Source organism: Cariama cristata, unplaced genomic scaffold (assembly GCF_000690535.1).
Source record: "Cariama cristata isolate BGI_N322 unplaced genomic scaffold, ASM69053v1 scaffold8938, whole genome shotgun sequence".
Lineage (NCBI taxonomy): Eukaryota > Metazoa > Chordata > Aves > Cariamiformes > Cariamidae > Cariama > Cariama cristata.
In genome coordinates this window covers 31,660-49,043 of record NW_009629391.1, presented here as the reverse complement: position 1 = coordinate 49,043, position 17,384 = coordinate 31,660, and the positions used below count along the sequence as shown (strand labels likewise).

The following is a 17,384-nucleotide window of genomic DNA, read 5'->3' as shown; positions in this document are numbered from 1 at the left end:
ATCGACCCGGTCATAGGAGCACAGAAAAGCTGTAACCAACATTTCTTGCAAGCGCTAACCTCTGCACCTCAAATCCCACGGAAGCCCTGCCTGGTCCTTCCGAAATTCTCCATCCCACAAGAGGGCTCTCGCTCCCCACGGTCCAGCCCACGGCCAACCCCAGCGACTACCGCCTGAGGAGGACAGGACAAGCCTGGGTGCAACCCTCTCTGCTCAGCCCCATGCCCTTGAGGACAAAATGGATTTATTCATATTTAACGTGCCATGTTCTGTACCCATCCCACTGCCCAGAGCATAAGGCATGTGATGAGCAAAGAGGATTTGTCGGAAAGCATGCAACTTTGTTAAGAAATTTGGATGCTAGAGGTATGGTTTATGGGAGCTTCATATCAACGTGACCTGGAGCGATGATGAGCCCTGACAAAGCCAAGATGGGGCAAGCAGCAAGAGGAGGTATCGAGACACTTTTCCAACTCTCAAGTACTTCCTTGGGTACATCAGGTACAAACAGGCACGGCTGAGGACAAGGACATTCAGAAGTTCCCCTCCCCATTTAAAACAAAACGAAAACCTTTTCAATCCAACCCAACTTGGTATGCCCTGAGGTAAAAACAAAGCCGAGTTTTTTGCAGGACAGAGACCCCAAGACAACAAAGAATATCTGGTCTCATCCTATGCCACACGTGGGAAATGGTCAATTCGAAATCTTTCAGGAGAAGGGGTACAGATTGCTCAACCCCACATAAATAACAGCTACCTCAGCTGAAGCAGTTTAAAGGAGTTTTAATTTCAATACTTGACTACAAAATTAATGGACAATTACCTTACAAAGTACCCAAAAGCACACCAGAATAGAAACCTAGCAAAGCACACCCATGGGCTCAAACTGGTGCAGGAGATAAAGTTTTGCCCACCTCTGCAACTTCTTCTGACTTCATAGCTCTGCCATGGTATTTACTATTTTTTGGCACCTGACCCTACAATTTTTAATTATCTGTCCATAGACATGGCTACTTATTTCACCTGATATACACCACCTTGACAGAAGACTCGATGTTTCTATGCCTAGGCAGACTAACAGGAAAATTATTTATATGGCTGTCCCTCACTGTGGCCAATAGCCTCACCTGCTGCTGCCTTCTTGGGCTCTGCCTGTCCTCCCACACGTTCTTCTTCCTCCGTGCTTAATACATCACTTCATCATTAACGATCTCAAAATTGCCCGAGTGGGACATACAGTTTTCACTGGCCCATTCTCCAGCCCCTATCAATTTCCACTTCTTTTCACTCAGATTGCAACACAGAAGGAAGAACTCCATAAAATGTTTGTAGTACATCTCCAAAATGTTTTCATCAAGTTAGAAACAATAAAGCAGATCTCCAGCATGGCACAACAATTTGGAGGCATTGAAAGGACATTTAGTACGCTGGCAAACAGCCATAACTTACTTTTATTTATAGAGTGTGATCCTACACTTGTTCTAGAACTTGGTTTTATAAACAATCTTCTTCACCCATCTGCTCCAGCTGTAACATTACTGTATGGCTAAAGTAAATTAAGGGGTGGAATTGGAACAGAATCATGAATCCTAAAGCAAAAGTCTTTTGTAAATGAGAAAACGTTTTCAGATCTAAAATCCCTAGATATAGAGTTATATGATAAAACTCCTTTTGGACAAAAAAAATAATAGGTCACGATACTTCCCAGCTCAGCAATAAAGTACCTAAAATCCAGACTACATAAACCCTAATTAGTAATTCTACATTTCAGTAAAATATCCATTCATCAGTGCAGGACTACTAAGAATAGATTTTTTTTTTCTATGCAAACTCTCTTTTATATGTTCAGATGCATTAAATTAATTTTTCTCTAACTCTAATGATTTCACTATTTGTAAAGCATTTGAAAACATTTAATTTCTTTTTGATTTCTGCTTAAGAATATATATTTTTTTTTAATAATTTTCCTATGCTTTTTCTCCAAGAGAACAAAGTGACCAAATGCTAAGTATGTGGTTGATAAATAGCTGAACAGCAATGGCTGGCTAAAAAGGAGTTATGGAAAATTTCACCCGTAGCACAATGACTGAACTGAGAGCAACGGGCCAAGGAAACTCCAATTTGTCAAAGTGGTGGGTTAAACTTTGTAAAGATTGCCAAACATTTAAGTAATCTTCAACTTTATAACAGTACAAATTCTGATATTGTATATATTTTTCTTCTAGAACTGGTATTGTACATTCCCCAAACTCGCTCAGAGACCAACTGGTATTCAAATTACTCAGACTGGCTGGTATTTTGGATTCTGTTGGCACTAATTGGAGAGGCTGGCCGATATTTCTAATTATCCTGGCATTAATAGCCTGGAAATAGTCTCTCCGCTCCTTCTCTCCCAAGATTTATGAAAGCACTAATGCTGGCATAATTATGGACAGGAACAACTGGCAGGCTGGTACTGGCTGCCACCCAAGAGTCTTACAGCTTTCCCAGAATCCTTCTCCTATTCTTTGTACACTCAGCATCCAAGTTTTAATCCTTTAAATAATGTTTCGTAAGTTGCTTAAAATACACTGTATCATTTCCGCAAATATTTCTAATCCACGAATTTCAGAGGGAGAGCACTGTCTGACTTCTTCGCTAGTCCTGCTTTCTCTGGTCTGCGTTCCCTATTCTTCACAAGGACAACCCCCACTGTGATGATCATCAGGGCCTGTCTGAGGAAACAAGAACAATTCAGCTCCACAAATCCATTAGAATTTGCACAATACAATTTTTAAGAGTTTTGCCTGCTATTTCAGCTATATTTGAAGCTACACACTCACTTAAAACAGGGTGCTTAAGTTTCTCTTGGAGACTGTGTTTATCGAGACAGAAGTTTTGAGATTTTAAATGGGTTTTGTTGACCGCATTCCCTGCAGCAGACACAGTAAATAAACATGAAAGGAGGAATGGGCCACTGCAGGTACAGTGGATACAGAAAGAGAGCACGGTTCTTCACAAGACCTCACTGCAAAAATCTGAATAAAAGCTGCCAGTGTCAGATCTGCAACCAGGAGGCAAGATGGCAATCTGCTGCAGGCCATGCCAGCATTAATGTCTGTGTTTGGTTGGTATTGGCAATAAAAAGCAACAGACTGGTATTCAATCTGACATGAAGTTGCGGAGCAAACAGTCAACAATTACTATAACACACTCTAATATCTCTGCAAAGCATTTATTGTACAAGCTCTTATACTTATCTCCATTTATCTATATATAAACTTAATTGTTAACTATCCATCACCAAATCGTGAAGTAGTGTGGTATTGTATTGGTCACTCTCTTAAGCAAATTAAAATGAGATGTGTATCGGATGAGAATTAAAGCTGCTTTTGAGTTATGTACAAAACAGCAACACACACTGCATGAGAGGGATGTCCTTGTTTCTGGCTCAGGAACAGTCCTCCACTTTCCCATAGAGAATGAATAGGAAACTCTCGCTATCCATATGCACAAGAGAAACATTTATTTACTACCACTTAACCACAGAATGAGCATTTCACATCTAATTAGCAACAAAGGCCTGGTTCTTACAGCAGTGCCAGTGGCATTTTTCAATGCAGTTACAGTTTACTGATTTTGATGAACGCTGGCATCAGGAAAAAGCATCACCTCCTTTACAGTGATGTTTTCTGTTTGGTATATTTTTAACGCTATTTTTTTCCGATTAGCCTTTTGCTTAACCTAAATAATCAATCCTGGCACAAAGTCATCAATTGACTAGTTGAGGTTTGTAAAGTTCGTAGAAAAAGAGCCAGAAGGTGGAGTTTTCCTTAATTACTCATTTTAACTGATTTTAGTGCCAGAGTACTATTGCCAATCTCAGCACCTGAGGTGCAGGCATATTCAGATTCTACTGAATTTCAAAATACCTGAGAAGAGGGGCTGATCCTAACTCCTTTGAAGTCAATGGAAACTTTGCTAGCATACATCCAACGTAACTGAGTGACAGTTGGCTGAACTATCTTTTACTCTGCTGTCAAAGAATGACTATCGCCCCCCATAGTTCTCCAGGCATTTTAAGCTAAAAGAGTTTATTAGCAAGGCATTACAACTATAATTCAAAGACCTACGTCAGTGATGAGAAAGAAAGTATTTGTGTTTTCTAACATGTAACGCCAGTCACATTACAAACCATTTAATCCGAATCAGGAAGGAAAAAGGTGGAATAGCAGGAACAGCTTTGTCTATTGACTAGTCTATTTTCCAGAGTCTTCAGGTCAGGAAAAACCCCAAAACTCAGAACTAAACTGAAGCGGCAGCAGCAGGGTAGGACTGGCACAGTGACATATTAAGCAGTACAACCTTCGCTTCATCAAAGTCAGTCAGAATACAACACACCTAATTCCAATGAAGAAACAAAGGCAACTCATATGTGTTTCATCTAAAGCTCATCTAATGAGGCAAGAGGTTTTTAAGGTATATAGGAGAAAAGACAGCTAAACCAAGGAATGAGAACAGTACTGTGTCTACGAGCAAAATTAAAAAAACCCAAACCACCAACCTGACTCAAACACCTTTCTCCAGTCCCTTGAGTGACCTTCCAGAGAAGTGGGGAACCTGCGGTGGGTAGGTGCGGTGGCATGGGGCTCACCAAGGAGTGCTGCACCCAGGGCCCCAGGCAGACCCCCCGGCACCCAGCCGGCACAGCAGCACCTCAGCCCTGCGGGACTCCCCAGCTGCAGCCACAAGGAGTGAGATGCTGTCCTCTTGCTACAACTTACAACTTCACCTAATCCTAGGGCTGTAAAACATACCACTTCTGCCGTCATTTTACAGCAACGATTTAGTTTTTCCATACACAAGTGATGCCACCTACACTTCTGGCTGCATTTTAGATGCTATAAACGATGCCTCTGCCCTGTAAAAACAGGAGGAACTAGTTGAGATACTGTAGAGCATCTGACATGCTCCAAGATCTGAACTGCCCCAGAGAGAGACAACCTGTTATCCACCATGGAGGAGCACGAAGGGGCTGCTGGAGCCCCTTCCTTGGTGGGAGCGAGTAGCAGTGCTCAAGCTGGGGGAACATGCCAGTGTGCCGGGGATACAGCCGGACGTGCCCGCCTGCCCACCTCCACCACTCCTCACGTCTCCCCTGCCTGATGCCAGTTTTGTTTCTACAGTCTGAGGCTGCAGCCTTTGCACAACAAGTTTCCAGGATCTGCATCTGGCTTCTGTGTTGCGAGGGCTTTCCACCGCTCGCTCACACGCTATCCTTCCCTAGGAAGGGACTCAACTTCTCAAGGCAGACTGCCATTTTAGAGTGTTTTTCTAACTTTATCATCAGATAGATTTCTTATTCTCCACTCATGCAAAGCCCTCTCTGCTTTGCAGCCACAATTTAATTTCCTTCTGATCGCTGATTTTCCCGTGTTTGTATTTTATTCTGTGCCCTGTAGCTAATGAATGTTGCTCTAGCTGAGATCTGGCAGAGCATTCACTGTTGCCTGGCAGGCGTTCTCCTCTTCCCTGATGTATTATTTCTTGATTTCACCAGGACACAGTGTGGCATCGTAACAAAGTTAGTGCTTTTGCTTACGTGGAGTTTACACAACCAAGTGCAAGGGTACAGGGCATTGCAAGTGAATTCTCTTTTGTACTTGGGTGCCATAACTCTGGTAGCTAACTGCATCCTACATTGGATGCACAACTTGCAATGGCACATGAAAAAGTGAGTGGAACAGCTTGCCGAGCTCGCTGTCGCAGGGAGATGAGGCTCCTGCAGATGCAGGCACAGCCAGCCTGCATCTTCAGACTTTTTCTTTAATAAGCCTTAATAGCAAGTTTTAATTCAGTAACTCAAAATTTCATTTCTATCTCATATTAGAGGAAAAAAATTTTCAGAGAAGCCTCACCAGTAGCATTAACTGTCCCACAACCAGACTACCACATTTCAATCAGTCTTCTTGTCAAACCATTGGAGATGTACCAAATTAATTTGTGCAGGGCTATTATTCTTTCATCTTTGCTGGCTAGCTATCCACTGGGATCTCAGATTTCAGGATTGTTACTGAGAAAACAAGGTAATTAAAACAGAGAGACTGAAGGAATCAGGATGCCTTCCTTCCTCCCCATTGTACACGAGCTAGCCTAAACCAAACTACTTTTGCTCTATGAAAAACAGACATCATAGCAATTCTTTCTGAAGACAAAACTCTAGGCATATATGCAGTATTAAAGGTTTTAAAGGACAAAAGCATTTTAGAAATCCTTTACATATATTCAAAATTATGACTAGGCTTCATGTGGACAAAATTAACAACAGTATTTGCACTGTATTAGCGGTCTGTTGTTGGTCTGTCTTCTGACAAGACCTTCTGTTGCTTCCCAGGCTGGAATCATTCACGTTTCCACTGCTTCACTGCTCGGTGCTGTTATGTTCCCACGGCTCCAAGTTACTGGAAGCCTTGCAAGACATCATAACTGCACAGTCCAAGCGTCACAGAAGGTGTAATGGGACCATCCTGGCCCATCCTTTTGGAGAAAGGTCTTTTTAATCACCTTTCCCAGACTTTTTTCTTCTTCACTGGTGACCTTTCCCCTTCCATTATGCAGAGAGGGACAGCAAGCCATTCTGAAATTATTGTTTAATTTTAGTTCAGTTCAGTGGGCTTCTCATCATGTAGACCCCGCTTGCTGTGATACTGCATACAATAAATGTTTGCACAGTGAGTCGTTCCAAATGTCCAACATGTAGCCCAATGATCTGGAAACACGTTACTAGTGAAATGATGGAAAACTATTCATAACAGAATACTCCCTTTAGAATATTATTTTTAGACTACTAAAAACCTGAAGAGATGTTGCTCAGACTGTAGAACTAAACACTCCTTCACAGTCTTCATTTCCTGACTCATCACTTGTTTTTTTCTTTACATGTTGCCCAAGCCTTTTCTGTCACCCAGTACATATTTTTTCCTTCAAAGATGATATTCACTGACTCACACTTTCTGCAGAAATATGGCTTGCACAATGGAAAGGAGGCAGAAAGGAATTAGGGGACGGAGGGAGGACTCACAACCAGAACCCACCTCCAGCAAATACTCCCCATCTCTTGCTTTTGGCACTCTCCCCAACAGCATGCTGCTCACTAACAATGTAAGGTATTTGGGACACAGAACTTATTTCCTTTTGTGTCTGGAAGGGGACTAATTGCCACTATGTAAAGGACACCATTATTTTGACCCTGAATACATTCTCTGTAGAACAGGCTGCAAGATCATGGCTCTTCTCCTCTGGGGCAGGAACAGTGTTTTATTCTGTGCTCAGACAGCATCCAGAAGAAAGAGATCATGAACAGAACTCTTAAGATATACCACAAATAATTAAATAATAAGTAATGCTAATTAACAAATAAAGTACACCAAATGAGCGATGAAAAGTTAGATTTCAAGCGTACAGAAGCAGAACATTGTCTCTGCGTAAAATACACCGAATGAAAAGTTTTCCCCCCACTGCCCCTTTCACCTTTCCAACTCTTTACCCAATGCCATCAGGATTTCATTTTCCTACTTCTACTTTCTCCTGTATTTAATTATTTTTCTTTACTCAGCAAATCCTTGTAAAGTCTGACTGCCATTTATTTATGTATTTATTTCAACTAGTTACTACTTACCTCATCCCACTCCAGAAGGTAGCTGGTGATTTTTGAACCATTATCAATGGGTGCCTATGAGCAAAAATAAACAAAAAGTGATTTTGGGAATAAGAGAAAACTACTTCCCCCCAGGCAAATGACTACAGTTTAAAGTGAAACCAAAGCTTGGGGTTTGCACATAGCTTGGCAACCTCTTAACGAATACCGAGAAGAAGTTGGACATAATGAAACACATACATTTTAAAAGTCAAGTCAGTGCACGGGGAGGGATTTGTCAGAGTACAGCCGGTTCAAGTCCCTTACTGAAAAATGACTGTCTCAGCTTTCAACTATTTTCAACAGTTATGCTCACTGTCAGTAAACTGTATTTTTCACTGCTTTCTTGCCCAATCCAAGCATTACCTACCTTCCATTGTAAGGTTAAGGAGCTTTTGGTCCTGTGCGAGGGTTTGGGTGGGAAGGGACACTCTGGTGCTGAGCTGTGAGTGGTGAAGCTCACTGGCTCTGAGCAGGATCCCTTTACTGAGTTGTACATTGCATATACCCTGCAAACAATATTCAAAAGGGTTATAAATTTGCTGACTGTTAAAAGATGAGACGGCACTGCCTCAGCCACAGTATTTGACTACCAAAGCATCCATGATACCGTCCACTAATGACAGATATCTCACAGACCAGTGGCTATCATATTCTACTTCACTTGATACAAGAATGCAAAGAACTTCACAGCAGAAGAGTAATATTACAGTGTTTTGTGCAAATACTCCCATAGACCACTGAGTTATCATCCTCATCTGTTCTTTCCACCGCTATTTCCTTGCCTATCGCCAGACTTGCACACACTGTGCTAAAATCCTCTTCGCAATACAACAAAGTATGAAGTCATGAGAAAAAGATGTGAACTTTAATGCCTGGTTTACACTTGATTCACATGTACCATGTTGTGTGGTGGTACCTGCTGGTCTCCTTCCATGGGTACAAGCTTCTCTTACATAGCTCAGTTGTCAATACTTAGTGGGCCTCCATGAATTAGAACTAACACAGCTCAGGAACATTGCTCTAATAAATTAAAAATCTTCAAAGCAAATTTGATAACTGGCAAATCCTTTATATATCAGCACAGAGGGGGATATACAATACCAAATAATGTGGGAAAGCACATACAATATAGTTGAGCACTTCCTCACGAGGCGTTTTTTTTCCGAAAAATTAACGATGTTATTTTTTCCCCTTCATATTTTCCATGCAGCCAAAGGGAAGTGCAAATTGGAAGTCTTCTACTCAAAAAAATGTTCAAACCATGACCAGACGATGACCTCTGAGCTGGCTGTAGCTATTGTGTACTTGAATGAGGAGTTTAAGAAAGGGCAATTTCTAAATTTGTTTTCAGTAGATAAGAGTAGTTTATGTACAATGGCCACCTACATCGAATCAAACCTTTCGGAAAAGGTTCATAAGAACTGCTATAGTGCTGCAGTACCCATCACCTGTTAGCAGTCAGGAGTGAAAACAAATGCAATTAATTAATTGAGTCTGCATCCGGCAAGTGGTATGTATGTGTGCCGGAAATCAGCAGAGCTGAGCATCAAACACATACCATCGGGGAATACAACCATGCGAAAATGAGCTTAACGAGCATCTTCTGCAAGTCATTGAAACACTGAGCACAGGCATCTCTGAAGGTACCAAAATACTACTACTCGAAGAAATGCAGGCAGTAGGTTCAGAGTGAACCAGGTTGTCCTGGGTGCTCAGGGCCCAGCAGGGCAGGAGCAAGTGCACGCAGCTTGTCTATGTGGAGATCAAGTCCTGAGAGATGCTGCCAAGGTTAAGGAGACCCGAGGTGATCTGCTGACTGACTATTGGCCCCCAAAATTTCTTAACAGATTTATTTCTTCACAGTTGTTAATACACAATGCACTTTCAGTGAAGAAAAAAATTGTCATGGAAAGCAAACAGCCAGCCTTTTCAATGTCCGTTCCCTCCACCACAAACACGTGCTGCTGCTTTTTAAGTCTGACTTTTATATTTAGCCGTCACTTCTTTTTAAAGAGAAGTTATTGCTAACTGTTCCTAAACGATTTATAATTTGGTAAACCTGCAGGAAGGTTGAGGGAGCTGTAGGTAGTGAGAAAAGAGTCAGCCAGGACACGGGGTAAATACTCACAAGGTCCCTAAAAATCACACGAGACCTCAAACCCACGCTGTGCATGGTGACCACTGGGCTGTTTGAAGTTGGCTTTAAAAGTGATGCTCAAATGCTTACAGCAGGAAGCTCAGCAGTGTTTTACAGCTTTCTCCTCCTTGCTACTAGGGCTGGGACTACTGCCTGACCTGCGAGCCTGCATCTTTTACGTATTTACAAGAAGTTACTTTTGGTCTTGTGCTTCTACTTGAAAAGTTCATTTTAGGGCTCCACTAGAAAGTATCCTTAAAAAAAAAAAAAGAAGCTATAGTATCAGAGCAAGACAGACACATTTTGGCGCTGGGTCTTTTTTAGAGCTCAAAAGCAAAGTGTTCGTTCTTTCAAGTTTTACAAACAGCAGCCTTGATGTGAAAAAGCATGCCAAACCTAGCCCTTGTCTGGAAAAACAGAAGGAAACAATACACAGGAGTGAAAGGATTTTTTTTTAAAATTATATTGAGCACAAGTGAACAGGATGTGAATTTGAAGTCTTGGTTCATAAGCAAAATCTTTAAAAAAAAAAAGGCAACATGAGTAGATAACAGACAGTGTTAAAAACATCAGGGAGCAAAACTGAGAATGTGTTAATAGTTAATAAATGTGTAAAACATATTTTTAGAATCAAACAGAAATATGCTCTGAAAATATCAAGACAGGCCAGTGTGGATCTGTTTTTTTAAAAATAAATGCTGAAATTACTATGGTCAGATGGATCTGTAATCAGCAGATTTACTTCACAAAGCAAGGAGTATTTATGAAGAAACTATGCTGGAGTACTTTCAGTGCTAGCACAATGATGTTACAATAACTGAAGAAACGCCAGTTGTTCGAGTCAAATTTTTAAGAAGCTTGAAGTATCCCACTTTCATACACAAGCACTTCCAGGCCTGTTATTCATACAGACAGAAATATAGATATATAGATGTCTTTTTTTCCTTTTACTATAGCAATGACAACAATATGTATGACAAGAAAATGTATTGTTTAAAAAGCACTCTCGTGACTTAAAGTCCAAGATAAAATCTATCAGAAGATATTTAGAAGCCACTGAAAAAAGACCTACAGAGGTGACGATGAAATTCTTGAATGGTATAGTTAGATAAAAAACTTTCACATTTATTCTCATACAATTGAAGAGTTTATATTTAAGTGACATTCATAGTCACACTAACTCACCTGACATGATAATCTGTTGCTGGCCTAAGGTCTTTCAGGTTATATTCTAATTCTTCTCCACTGCAGAAAAAAAAGCCCAAACCCAACAAATCAATAAATTATGAAAAGCAGTATCACACTTAGCACAGCTACTGATTTTCCAGTGACTAGCAACTCCCTTATAGTATCATTTGAAAGCAGGAAAAAAAAAGTCCCGCCACAGAAAATGGTAGTAAACAATATACCAACAATTTGTTGACACAGTTCATGTTTCTTGAAAACTTTATAAAGCTCTGTATACACAGAAGAAAAGTAGTTATTATCTCAATTTATACAGTAAATTGGCTATATGGGTTTATTTGAATGCTATCCTTACATTTTGTTGATATTTGCATAAAGCTCATTATGTTTTTCAACCCTCCCAGAGTTGAAAAGAGCAGAATCGATATATTACTTTTGTACTTTCTGCACATTCACTATCTCAAAATACTTTGGGAAAAGTATAGTTTCTTGCACCACTGTTTCACTTATTTGCTTTCTCTTCCAGAATCACACTCTCTGTGAGGACCATGGCAAGGAGATGTTTAATCAATGCCCAACAGCTGGACCCAGGTCTCTTTCAATACCAAGAAAAGTAAAAGCACATAGTTTCAGACATTTTAGGAAAAAAATAGCATATAATATATTAATTTCAAATGTAGCCAACATAGCTAGGGCTATTCTTTTTCCTTTTGGCTTGTTTGCTGGTAAATGAACACTAAGCTCAGTCCTGTGTTGCCAATTCTGTGAATATTAAAGTACAGGTCAATGCTTAATAAGTAATAGCCATCTCATGTAAGTGCCTGCTTATTCATGATTTTATTAAAATATGGGAAACAAGAAAATTCTCAATTTAACAGAAAGAAATATTTCATACCTAGCTGGACAAATACAGGGAGATGTCTCAAAGTCAAGAGAACAAAATCAGTCAGAAAGCACGTGCCTGCTGGGTTGCCAGAAATCCACCAAAAAAACTTCTTTTTTTCATATAATCGAATGCTCTGCAAATTCAGCTTTTTTCCCCTCTGAGTGCACCTCCTTGCAAAGACAATGCATTCAACATATTGCAGACTTTCTTTTGCCTATAGTAATAATGATTACTGCTGCTCGTGATGGAGCATATCACATTATGCTAATGGCTGTACTCTGGCCAGCAGCATGAGACAGCTTTAAAGTAGCAGCTTTAAAACAGATGCACAACATCTCATAACCAGGAGAAAATGTGCAGCCATCACACCAGCAAGCACAAGAAGTACTAGAAAGCGTCCTTCCCATTTTAAGAGCTCAGCAGCACATATTAAGCTATACAAATGCTCACACTGGCTCACAAACAGCTAGTGTAAAAAACAGGAAAAAAAAAAAAAATCAGGTAGCATTTCCCTGGTTAATATGGTGGTCTTATATTACCCAAGATAGTCCACGCAGACCTGCCTGTAGCATACCAAGAGGAATACCCTAGTTCACAGGACATCTTAAGAAAGGAGATGGTTTGGTCTCAAAAGGTAATTCCATAAATGCTGTATCACCTGGACTTTATTTAATGAGATTTGGGAAGGATTAGCTATTTCACAATAGCCAAGGTCACATCTCAAAATTTTCTTTCCCAGACGTCATTAGTGGGGAAAAAGAAAGGCATAACACTGTATGTACTTGATCACAGAATGAGCTCAGAGGATCACTGGAAGGAGAGACTGAGAAATCCCTCAGAATTTTTACTGCAGACTGCTGACAGCCAAATATTCAAGTTTTTAGGGAGCCTATATAGCCTATTACAGGCGTGCTCCCTCCTCTGCTCATCTAAGACGCCACAAAGCAGTAAAGCCCTCAAACATTTGCTCGTTAGCTCAAAAAGCATGCTTTACTGTTCTTAATTTTGCAAGTCCACACAAATTTAGCCCATTAGGAAGGCAGCTATCCTGCCTGCACGGTGTACACAAAAGGTTTTGACATTTAGCAGAAGAGAAAAAGTAACCTTTTCATTGGCAATGGGAAAGACAGCATCACATGCAAGATCTGCCACGTGCCGGGGAGGTGGGATGGGAAGGCAATTAGGGACCTTGTGACATGCACTCAACCAGCTCCCTGCAAGCTCCTCCAGCAAGGGGGACAGCGAGGGAGCAATTACAGGGTGTTCAAATGTGCCTTTTTTCTGCGACTGATAGGTATGCCAAAATACACTCTGACAAGCTCTGAGAACTTATTCTTAGTGAAAGTGTAAGTGTAAAAATAATGCTGTTACCTGTAAATTATCTTGTATTTTCCATCCCTCCCTTTATCCGATAAGGCAACCTCGTAGGTACAGGTGTAAGGCAAACCATTGTTGTGTCTATCTGCGTTTAGAAGGCCAGTGGGAGGTGACCAGGAGAGTAAAACTGTTCTTGCTTGAATATTTGTAACCTATAAAAGAAACATCAGTTACTCTGAATTCCAAGAAAAACAGTATCCTCTAAGCATTTGCTTTTTGCTTGCATCTTCACAATCAACTTCTTGTAAAAAGGAAATTTCAGAGCTACAGGTGAAAAGTAAAGGGTCAGAAATGATCATCAACACCACCATCAAAAAAATACAGATTCATGGCATAAACTAATCTCTAACAGATGAGGAATACAGAGAGATGTCCCCCTGCAGTGAACCGGCTCGTCATTGTCTGAGCATCCAGCAAAGGATGCCTTGCACTGTGTTGGAGGTACCTGTTGCTGAGGCCATTACCAAAAGGGAAGTGGAACTAAGTGGAACAAAGATTTTACCCTATAGATTGCTTTGTAGGCAATTATTTTTCTGAAGTTTTTGTTAGGGAGATCCTCTAATAAAACTCTGATGGCTTTTTTCAGTCATACCGTTCCTTCTTGTAATTTGAAACTACAATAATTCAACTACAAATAAGTAAAAAAAAAAAAATTCAATTTGCAAAGTTATGCTGACTCAAAAGCATAAGGGAAAATCATAATAGAAGTCCAACTTGTCAATTAAAAACTACATTGCAGATCAATCATTTCGTGCCCTGAGAGAATGACTGCATGTATGATCTGTAGTCACCTCTGGGTGCAACACCTCCATGGCAGTTGGGTGAGGATTCTCTTTTAATAAAACATGGTAAAAATACCTCAAACCCCTGCACAAAAACCACTTTATCACCCCACCAGTGCAGCCGTACTCTTCTGGAAACACAGGTCCGTATAACTGTAGACTGAGCGAGCTTACAGACCTAGCATCGCCCTCCTCACCAGGAGAGCCCGCTGGCACAGTGCTGGAGGCATGGTTCATCAGCTGCACGTACCGAGCAGCAGCTTCCCAGAGAACAGCCTTCTGTTATCAAGCCAAGAAAGAAGAAAAAAAAAAAAGCCCTCCCCCCAGTCTCAAAGGAAAAAGAAATAAAAAGCAATAGTAGCACTGGCTATTTTGGAAAGACAGCACAACATTTTTATTCATGCCTTCTGAAAAAAGCTGAGGGAAGCCTCAAAGTCTCCATAGCCTCAAACTCTTTGACACAAGCTCTCTACTTTTTGTAATGAAAATGACTATGTTTTTCTTTCTTAATTGTAGTGAAAACGTAAAGATTTTTTTTTTTTTAGCTAGCCTCCATGAGGAGGAATCAAAGCATGAGGTTTTATATTCTTCATTCATTTCTCCTACGCATCAAATTTCCCTGGTTCTATCCTTTTAACAGATTTTTCCACCCCACAAGAGCCAAACATTGTTATTTCAGAAGGTGTAAGATGAATGATGCAGGTGCTTTGTTACGCATTTCCTACACTTTTCTCGAGACAATTGAAACACCTTACCCATAAATGAATTGGTCATGAAATATTAGCAATCAGCTTTCAGGGAACAGCTTGTTTACAAATCCAGCTTCTGAATATCTTTATATAAAGGAGAATATTCTAACTTCTCATGTCAAAATACATTGCTTCCAGCTGAAGACTGTAACTGCTGTGTGTGATACTCGTATATCAAGCAGATTCTTTCTGAGCAAGTAGTAAATGTGTTTTTAACAGACTGACAAGTAGGTGACACCACAAAATGTCTCATCTTAGCTTAAACACTGTGCTCTCAAAAGTTAAAGGTTTTAATTTATAGCAGCACACTTAAGTCTTGCCAGAAAGAATACCTCTGTTCAACCTAATGTGAAAAACAAGTTCTAAGGCAAGAAGTTTTAAGTAATATCAACGTTTTTTTTGGTAAAAAAATACGAACATACAAATTCTTGTATGAATTTTCATGGGATTTCTTGCTCTAGCCACATTTTTCTGACCCTATGAAATCAATGTTTGCTTCAAATACTTGGACCAGTGAACACTGATACTGGATGAGATAGCTTATAAGAATCTTGAATGATTCAACTAAGACAGATAAGTTAAATTTTTGAGAGAGATATATATACACATGTATGTGAATGAAATTGTGACAAAGACATCAAGAGCTAAAAGTCTGTATTTTAAACAATATTTTGATCAGAAAACTGGATAGTAAGATCCAAACTGAGGGGTTTTTTTTTAACGTACATTACTACTATGCCAGCTCAGCCCATCAACATGCAGTTTCTTTTATTATGGAAATATGCTTGCATAATTGTTTTTCATAAATTCAGACAGACTTGGAGCTGGAGGCACGATATGCTGCCAATGTTCTATCGAAATGTTTTTCTCTGTGACTACTCACAAGGACACACGTATATATTCTGCGTAAGGCAAAAACTCTGGCCTTTCATGAACTTCAGCAATCTGTAAAGAGTTAGGACTTTTATAGTTTCTAAAATAAGAGAACGTATCTTACGGACTAACTGCTAGAAATGGTTAGACTATTATTCTGAAGTCAGCGTGCAGACATTTCCATGGAGAGGATAAAAGTCCAAACCCAGTCGCTAAGCTGCTCCAGCGACACCATTAACTTCTTACTGATACAGCGTTCAGGGTGGCTGCTGGCCTGCTTCACTGGTGTTATGTACACAGTAACTGCTGGTGGAGGTTTAAAAATAAACACCAGAAATCATTAAATACAATTCTTAGCTGCACTGAGGACACACAGCAAGTGTAGTAAAGCAAGTGAAGGGTCACTGTCTGCATCAAAGTCAGAAAAGGCAAATCTATACACTCCCTGGGTATAGAAAGCAGAACAGTACTGTGCACGTCAGCACGAGCACTGGGAACGGATTTATTTGCATGGCTAGAGATAAACCTATCTGCTGCTCACCAACTAACAGGCTCGATATCGTATCATGGTCAGCAGTCAAAGGCATATCTCTTCAGTATCTGATTTAACGGTCAAAGCCACCACCTAACTTTACCAAGGAACTCCCACCTGAAGCAGGAAGCGCTAGCTTTGTTGTGAAAAAGGGCAAGTTAAATAAATGGGGTTATAATACGCTGAGAATAACAAGCAGGCACTCGCAAACCAGTTCAGTAGCTTTAACTCCAACTTTTCTCGCTTACACCTGGGAAAACAAGCACCTTGCAAAAGATACTGAGCAGCTGAAGAGATCTGGACCAGCCCTTTCCGTGCTGTAAGGAACAGCACAGCTAACACCATGGTGGTGGGCTTAATGTCTCTATTGAACTTGCAGACATCAACACTTAGCAGTAAGTAAAAAGCCAGTTGATTGTTCATTAATGGTGCCCTAATTCCATCTGACCAAGACATAAGCAGCCAGAGCACCTCTTCATAGGCTGAGCAGGTAAACCTTTGTGCTGCTTTCTAGTTACCCCAGCCTGTCTCATCTGTCCCCAAAACTGCTGTGCTTGCTTTGAACAGGACTGGCTTGGCCTTTCAGCTGAGACCTAACAAAAGATTCTCCCACAAGGAGTTTTCTGTGTCTGGTGAAAAGCACAGTTAATTAGTTTCTGAAAACTTCTCAGTTTACACAGTAAATGCCTGCTTTCTACGCTATCAAAACTCAGTGGTGTAAATAATTATTTTATAAAAGCCCCTGGGAAAGAATCCCAGCTCCTGCGCTACTTTAATAAGGTTACAAGACTGATGAATATCGGTCCTTCCCGTCTTTCAGGTAATGAACAATGTTTCTGTACAACTTTCATTATCTTTCAAATTCCGGGTTAGCATTCACAGGCATCGTGTGGTTCAGGGTTTTATTGTATGTGTGAGAACTACACCGCAAGCAACATTCATTTACTCCCTCGAGGGCAATGTTTGAAAGCCTCGGGGGTCAAATGAATTCACAGTTATTACCGGGTTGAAATTTTGCTTTTAAACTATGGCTCTAATCCTGCAATTTTTAGGCAAAAATCCTGATGATTAAATATGAGTTTCGCTGCAAAGCAAGTCAGCGGGAGTACGCTGCCTTTTGGAAAGTCAAACTAATGTTTGAGCTCCAACTCCACGGACCTGCGGTGTTTCCCCGTGGGAGGTGCT

General features: G+C 40.5%; 1 protein-coding gene across 1 annotated transcript in view; it reads right to left on the bottom strand.

Annotated features, from left to right (window-relative positions):
- FNDC3B (fibronectin type III domain containing 3B) overlaps positions 1-17,384 on the bottom strand; it is a gene marked incomplete at its 5' end in the record, with an annotated part of 72,744 nt that overhangs the window by 28,031 nt on the left and 27,329 nt on the right. The window contains 4 exons of the mRNA XM_009705144.1: positions 7,658-7,711; positions 8,046-8,184; positions 11,001-11,060; positions 13,258-13,415. Of these exons, the coding sequence (XP_009703446.1) occupies positions 7,658-7,711; positions 8,046-8,184; positions 11,001-11,060; positions 13,258-13,415 (411 nt within the window). The remainder of the gene's footprint in view (positions 1-7,657; positions 7,712-8,045; positions 8,185-11,000; positions 11,061-13,257; positions 13,416-17,384) is intronic.